The 7,540-nt window shown below is 43.1% G+C and overlaps 1 protein-coding gene across 1 annotated transcript; it reads left to right on the top strand.

The window, feature by feature from the left end:
- Nucleotides 1-2,865: 2,865 nt before the first annotated feature.
- On the top strand, nt 2,866-7,540 carry DYDC1 (DPY30 domain containing 1). Its single transcript, XM_035138507.3, has 5 exons — nt 2,866-3,690; nt 4,268-4,390; nt 5,249-5,344; nt 6,407-6,523; nt 7,319-7,540. The coding sequence occupies exons 1-5, from the start codon at nt 3,544-3,546 to the stop codon at nt 7,370-7,372; spliced, it is 537 nt and encodes a 178-aa protein (XP_034994398.2). The 5' UTR covers nt 2,866-3,543; the 3' UTR covers nt 7,373-7,540.

Genomic DNA, 7,540 nt, shown 5'->3' with positions numbered 1-7,540 from the left:
GAGGATTCGGGCTCACTGTCGCCTAGCAACCAGGACGCCTTACTCGGCACAGCCCCGCCCACGAGGCGGCGCAGTACGTGCACAAACGTCTTGGTTGCGCGTGCGCGCGCATGCAGCTACTACCGTCTCATTGGCTTAATCGCCGCACGCCTACTGTTTCCGTCTCCCGGTATCACAAGAGATAGGAAAGGGGGTTAAAAAGAAGAGAAGACCTGCAGCTGTCGTCTTCAGGGTGCCGTTCCGTCTCCCAGTCCCTGCCTGCAGCAGAGAGATAGGAAAGGAGAGAGAGAGAATCCCTTGTTGCTCTCGTTGTTTTGTGCATTATTGCCGTGGAAACAGAAAAGCACACTAGCTGGTTGTACATGAGATGGACATAGGAGGAGGTAGCAGAGCCCGGTTCTCCAAGACTGGAAGGCGCTGCTGTACAAGAAGAGTTCCAGCTTGAATCCAGCTGCACAGCACAATTTTTGAAATGTTTCATTTTTAAACAACATTTTTGCTTATTAAAAGTATTTACGACACACTCTTCATTCAAATGTCCCAGGATGGAAATGTACACCATGTAAAGCAAAATTTGGCCTTAAAAAACAATCCCAAAACCCAGCCAAAATCTTAAAGCAAAATACAGACTTCAGTTACAAATAAAACCGGCACCTGCAGCAGAAATTCAATTGCGCAATACATCTTACCCATTCCCAGATGCCTGGGTTGTAAGGCAGAAGGCATTGTCTGTGTACTATTTCAGTCTATCGCTTTTATGTATTAGAATCATAGAATCGTAAAGTTGGAAGGGACCCTAAGGATCATCTAGTCCAACCCCCTGCAATTCAGGAATATGCCGCTGCCCCATACAAGGATCGAACCTGCAACCTCCGTGTTATCAGCACCACACTCTAACCAGCTGAGTTACACATTGAGAACTTGGATTGAAAAGTAACTAACAGCTAAATCCAGTGCTCTTTTCTGGGGGGGACGCAGGGGTATGCATACCCCTAAACATTTTGTGAATCTAAGTTTGGCCTCATTGAGGGGCAGTAATGTATTTCAATATGAGTAGGAAAATGAGAGTACCCCTAAACATTTTTTTAGAAAAAAAATGCACTGACTAAATCCAATGTGCAATTACCCTGAACTGAGCCCCACTGTATCCAATTGGGGCTTACTCCCATGGTATGTTAAACTTGCAAGTTAAGGCATCAGTCTTGTGTTCACACACTTGTAAGCAGCATTGGATAAAGTAGTGTTTATCGCTCAGTAACCATGCACAGGATTGGGCTGTAACGTTTGAGGCTAGGGACATTTAATGCAAAATAGGGATTAAAAGCATTTGGCCCAGCTCCACTTGAGAGTAATCACTATTCTAGGATTTCTAATGAAGAGTGCAGCACAAAAGCTTGCACAAGCTTGCATGAGACTGAAATGTGATGGTGGTGGTGGAACACTCCCCACAGATTGTTATGGAAGTCCGCCAGCTATTTCTGAACATCTGAATTTGTGAACACTTGGTGTGCCCAACAGAAGTTGTATCACTTCTGTTCTGTATGTGTCCCCTTCCTTCTTTGGTGTTGTTGCATGTCACTCCAATCTCCGAGCGGTGCAAGAATCCAGGTGTTCCCCCAGGGTTCATGTTTCCTTTTGGAATGAGGCACAGCGGAAACTGTGGTGTCTTTATGATCTATCAGGGATCAGCAAACATTTTCAGCAGGGGGCCGGTCCACTGTCCCTCAGACCTTGTGGGGGGCCGGACTATATTTTGGAAAAAATAGGAACACATTCCTATGCCCTACAAATAACCCAGAGATGCATTTTAAATAAAAGGACACATTCTACTCATGTAAAAACACCAGGCAGGCCCCATAAATAATGCAGAGATGCATTTTAAATAAAATGACACATTCTATTCATGTAAAAACATGCTGATTCCCGGACCGTCCGTGGGCCGGATTTAGAAGGCAATTGGGCCGCATCCGGCCCCCGGGCCTTAGTTTGGGGACCCCCTGGGTTATTCACACTGAGCCTACGATCACAGCATCATCACCCCCAAAGGGACTTGTTTCTCCCATAACTGCAGCCATGGATTCAAACAGACATCAAACATTGCTCTCTGACACTTTCTCTGCCTTGCCACTTTAATTCTAGGTCCTATCACTGCTCTGAAACTTTCTACTCTAAACCCTAGCTTTATCAGTTGAGGGAAGGACCCCCACCCACCTGGTGTCACACCAAACCCCTTAATCCCCCTTAATGGCTTCTCACCCAGACTATCACCCTCACTAGGAGGCTAGCTTGGCTATTCCATGAATTAGAAGCCTTGATTAAATTCTAACACTTGCTGGATCCAGGGATTAGAGGGGTCTGGCACCCAGCTTAACAACTAGTGGGTATGATTCCTACCTTTTTGTTGCAGCTGCTAATTGGCTAAGGGAACTGCTTAGCTATATATACTGGAGGCTGAAATTAGCATTAATTTCTTGATAGATGCTTGTATAATGTGGGTCAAAACAAGTACCTGTCGTTTCTTGTTACAAGTGGAATACCGATGTGTTGACCTTAGTGGAAAGGAAAGGAATAAAAGGGTTTTTTAACCTACCTTTGAAAGGTGGAGGTTTATTTTTAAAAGGGTTCCTTTTCTGAATACAGTAATGTGCGAGCTTATAAATTACCCACATTAATACAGGTATCCAAATATAAAGTAATGCAATGTAAACATGTCAACCTCATATATTCCTTTTTCCAATTGATAACAATAAAAAACACAAAGAAATCCTTTCTATCCAAGAATGAAGGAGGTACAGAATCTTCAGGGAGATAGCAGCATGGGGCTAGAACACTGGTCCGTTGCTAGGATACCAAACAGCAGCATCCAGACTTAACTGTTTCTTTCATTGGATACACACAGAGCTTATTCTTCTAGACAAGAGTGAATAAAATACCAGTAAGGGTTTGGTCACCCTTGCATCAGGAACAAAGTTCTCTTCATATGAGTGTGGGTTGTCTTTTAGTAAGTACTCTTTCCATGTTCTTAAGTAGATATCAAATGGCAGTTTACCGTAGTACCTACTTAGTTTGAATAGGCTCTGGAATCTGCATTGAGCTAATCCAACCGAAGGAAGGTCAGTTTACGCATCAATGTGGTTGGATTACGTACCGGTACTATGGGCCTGAACCACCCCAAAATCTGGCTTCTGTTCTGTTGTGGCTCCTGTCCATTTTCGTGGGCTTATGCAGAAAGATTTCAGGGGTGGATAGCACTAACCTGAAATAAACTCTTAGGAATTGCAGCCTTTAAGTTCCACAGAGCAAGCCTTTAATCATAGATTTCCACCCAGGTCAAAGCTAGCTATTAATTTATTGGTTTCTTTAAATATCTCGGCAACTTTTTAAACTGGTAAAGGTTGTTAAAGCAGCTTATATTTCTGTTTGTTAAATTACTGCAATGTACATCTGTTATTCAAAATGTTTTCCTCCTCCTCCCACACTGCTTGCCACCATTTTTAGATCCAAAAGGACTAATCACCATCACAGATACCTGGAGAACTGAAAATGGAGACTGCATATCTCAAAAAATGCTTAGGCAGATGCTTGGCAGAGGGCCTTGCCGAGGTGGCAGAACGTCGGCCAGCAGACCCAATCCTGTACTTGGCATGGTGGATTCATAAATATCGGAAAAATATGGATGACGCACTCCATGTGAGTCCTCTGCTTCTACACTTAATATTGTCAGGCTCTTCAAATATTAAATGCTAATGCTAGTTATTATATTAGGGGAACAGTCTTGTGTGTGTTAAGTGAAAACAAAAGTATCGGCTTTGCATCATTTGATGCTTGCTGAATGGCCAGTTGATAATCTTAGAGCCATGAATGAGATAACACATACTGGTACTTTCAGGTCAGGAGCTAAAATTACTTCGTTCCCATTCTCTGTCCTGGCATTCCTGTTATTAGTAAATTAAAGGTGCTATGCCCCTTTCTGCAGCTAGAGAGAGTCCTAAACAAGCAAATTTTTCAATTTTTCAATTTAAATTTATTATTATTATTATTATTATTATTATTATTATTATTAAGCTAGGGACTGCACTCTTGCTTGCTCTGCTTGCATATTTGTAAACAGACAAGATATTACTGTAAAGTCCCAGATACTTTTGCCTAGCAATAGATCTGAGCCTCTCATTTTCTGTCGCCTGAACCTTTTGCTACTCAGAGATGTGAAACTCCGTATCTCCTTTTCTGTTTTCTCTTCTGATGCCTTAAAAAAAATCATTGCCAGAGGAAACTGGAAAGGGAAGAGCTGGAGCGAGAGCGTGCGGAGGCCAAAAGAGAACTGCTAATGATCGAAAGAATGAAGGAAGAAGAACTTTTGTTTCAGCAGAAGCTAGAAGAAGAGAGGCAGGTAGGGCAGAGCAACCAAACAGAGAAAAAGTCAAAAAGTCCAAGCTGTGTGTGAGTGCTTCCAGAAGGGGGCGTTATCATAAAGATCTGACACCCCCCCCCCTTTGTGAGTAGCATCCACACATTCCTGAGGACCAGGGGGTAACAAGAGCCTTCCATTGCATGAACAGAAGAGCATTGTGCCTGCAACAAGGGATTCTTTTGAATGTTCTGAAGTTATACATTGATCATTTTTGAGAGCTCATATCTCAGAGATGAATCAAAAGGCACTGGCAGGGTTTGTAATGTTTGGGCAGAAATGTGCTTTTGCGCTAGCTAATGCAATTTCATTCAATACACCTGTACAAGTCTGCTGAGAAGTAAATCTGGCTGAGTTTGGTAGGCTTTACTCCCAGGTACCTGTGTATAGGATTGCAGCCTTTGTGTGCACCATGTGTGGGTAGTTTCCCTTTGGCTGATCTCTAATCCCAACCTACAATTCATAAAGCAAAGCCAACTAGTCCTCTTTAAATGATATAAACTATTTATTCATACATAGCTGGTGGTGGTGGGGACCCTTGATTAAACATGGAGCTAAGGCATAAGACTTATAAATTTTTATGTGACCATAAAGCAAGGAAATGCAAAGTTATATGATTTCTACTTTCATTGACCAATCTAAACCGAACACCAGAGAAGTTGGCTCAGTTTGCACACAATGCTAAGTCGGCCGGTGGGTCTCATTTTTTTTAATGCCGCCACCTCCCCACCCGGCGTGCAAAAACTCCCTGCAAATCAATAAGAAAGAAAGAAAAAGACTAGCACACCAAGGGAGAAATTCCTTTTCACCAACTTGCACTTTTGCATGATATGGCTGCAGGCACAAATGGAACGAGAACGGGAAGAACAAGAGAGATTAGAGAGAGAAAGAGAAGAACAGCTTCTATTGGAGCAGAAACAACAAGCAGAGTTGGAGGTAGGATAAAATGCCATTGATGATCATTTCTATTTTGCATGCCAACACTCATCAAATAGCTATCTCCCAAATTATGTTCCAGCAGCTTTCAGCAGGGGAATGGCACACTTGGGGTCTCACTTTTTAAAAATCAACTGTGTTCAACTGCTATTTCTTCGACAGTTTTAAAAAATTGTTTCCCATTCTTCCACCACGGAGAGCGTCTTTTACTCATTTATCCCATTTCTATCCTCAGAACAAGCCCATGAGATGTAGGCTAGGCTGATGGAGGAAAGTTAGTGCATGATTAGCCTAAAGTCACCCCCAGTGTGCTTAATAAGTGCTTAATACGTGTCTCAAATCTGGGTACGTGTCTCACAGCTACATCACGCTGACCTGGTTTGTGCATAACACTAAGCCATGGTTTGTTTTACGCACTGCTCATTAGTCACAAGTTGCCCCGCAGACAATCCAACAAACAATGGCTTGTTTCTCCTGTGATCTGGGTCACCCCACCCCCCAGGTGTTCTTGCCTCGTGCTTTTGAAGTTTGGTGAGCATCTAGGTTAGGAGAGCCAAGCAAACCATGGTCAAGGATAAGTTTGCACATAAGGCCAAGCCATAGTTGTTTTCCCATCCTTTAAAACAGGACATGTGCAATAACAATAAGGGCCAATAGCTGCTGGGTAGTGGAGCAAGGGAAAGTTACATATTGCCAATTTATTTAAATTATTCCCGAAGAAGACATCTTTACGTTGAAAAACAAGCAACCATGTAATCAGTCAGAATGGGCCTCTGATGACTGTGGTGGCCCATTGTCCTAGTTACATTGCTCAGAGAATAGAGGGAGAAATTCAGTGGGTCTCAAGTGCTGCTGAGCATCTCACACAGGTACCAGTCATTTCAATGAAATTTTTGTGCCCAGGAGATACTGCCCATTCAGCTCAATGGTCTGAGAAAGGAGCTGGGGAATGGCTTGCACCTTGATTTTCGTGTGCTTACATATTTACGGCTTTGTTCAGCTGAATACCTCTTAAAATCGCTTGGATTCGCCATGGTATTGAAAATGGAATTTGAATTGTAGGCAAAGGCAGCTGCTGAGAAAGAGACACCGTCGAAAACCTTGGCTGAGCTGACCGACAAATATGGGGCTCCTCATCTGAGCAGAGTTGACGAGATAGATGAACTTGAACAATCTGATGTAAGTACGACCAGATTCCTCTAAGACTGGTTTTCATTGGCATTTTGCCTCTGAATATAGAGATCCCATGGCATTGTTGGTTTCAGTCTTATTATCCTCCATGTATTTTCCTAATCCCCCTTTACAGCTACTTAAGTAGTGACCATCATCTCCATAGCCTCTGGAAGGAAGTTCTCATTTCCAGTGCATGATTCCATTGAGAGCGCGAGCTACTGGTGTGACACTCACGTCAGGGTTTCTGGAATACTAGAGTGTGGACAGAAAGCAAGGAGAGTGGTGCTGTTCACCTCTGCTCCTCTTCTGGGGCAGGGATTTTCAAGCATTTTGCCTCCGGAGGACCGATACTTGCACATGGTTTGGGTGAGTGGAGGGAGGGGATAACCTCAGTCCCATCCCTCCTGAAGTGGCAAAATGCAAGAATCCAGTAATGAGAGAATACAGTACTCTCTGGTGCCCGGGGTTATTATAGGGCCAAACTAGATATGATGGCAGAAAATCTGCCACAAACACAACAAAAAAGGAAGGGGTGTTATCCAGTTTTAATAATAAAGGGAGTGGTTGAATAAAGAGTACAGAGAGATCTCCCCCTATCTGATGCTTACCTCCCTGCAATGATCTCTCTAGGCAGCTTTCTCCCAGTTGAACCCATTTCTGATGTTAGAATAATGGAATCGCAGAATCGCAGGCTTGGGAGGGACCCTGGGTGTCATCTGATAAATTCTAAGAAACCCTCCCTTAAGAGTTCCAATAAGTGATAACTTTCTCTCTTTCTCTTCCTATTTTCTTGACTTCTAGCATGCACTGACTACAGTAGCTGAGGGAGACGAAGAAGAAGAGTCGCCTGTTTGAGAGATATCTTTCTCACCTGCAGCTGTTTATTCCAGAAACTTCAAGGGGTGCTACAGTTGTGGTGGATGGCTGGTATCTGTTTTAGGGCTACTGATACAATGAATTAACGCAGCTAAAGAGCAAACTCCCACCACCAAAATATAAAATAAAAGCAAGTTGTAGAAGGTA

Source organism: Zootoca vivipara, chromosome 5 (assembly GCF_965207765.1).
Source record: "Zootoca vivipara chromosome 5, rZooViv2.hap1.1, whole genome shotgun sequence".
In the NCBI taxonomy this organism is placed as follows: domain Eukaryota; kingdom Metazoa; phylum Chordata; class Lepidosauria; order Squamata; family Lacertidae; genus Zootoca; species Zootoca vivipara.
The sequence above is the reverse complement of the archived record's forward strand: the minus strand, read 5'-3'. Positions and strand labels throughout refer to the sequence as shown.

Excerpts from the sequence above, each read along its gene's own strand:
- DYDC1 (XM_035138507.3), top strand. The coding sequence starts at position 3,544 with ATGGAGACTGCATATCTCAAAAAATGCTTAGGCAGATGCTTGGCAGAG. Across the intron at positions 4,391-5,248 it reads AGCTAGAAGAAGAGAGGCAG|GCACAAATGGAACGAGAACG; the intron begins GTAGGGCAGAGC and ends ATATGGCTGCAG. Across the intron at positions 6,524-7,318 it reads ATGAACTTGAACAATCTGAT|CATGCACTGACTACAGTAGC; the intron begins GTAAGTACGACC and ends CTTGACTTCTAG.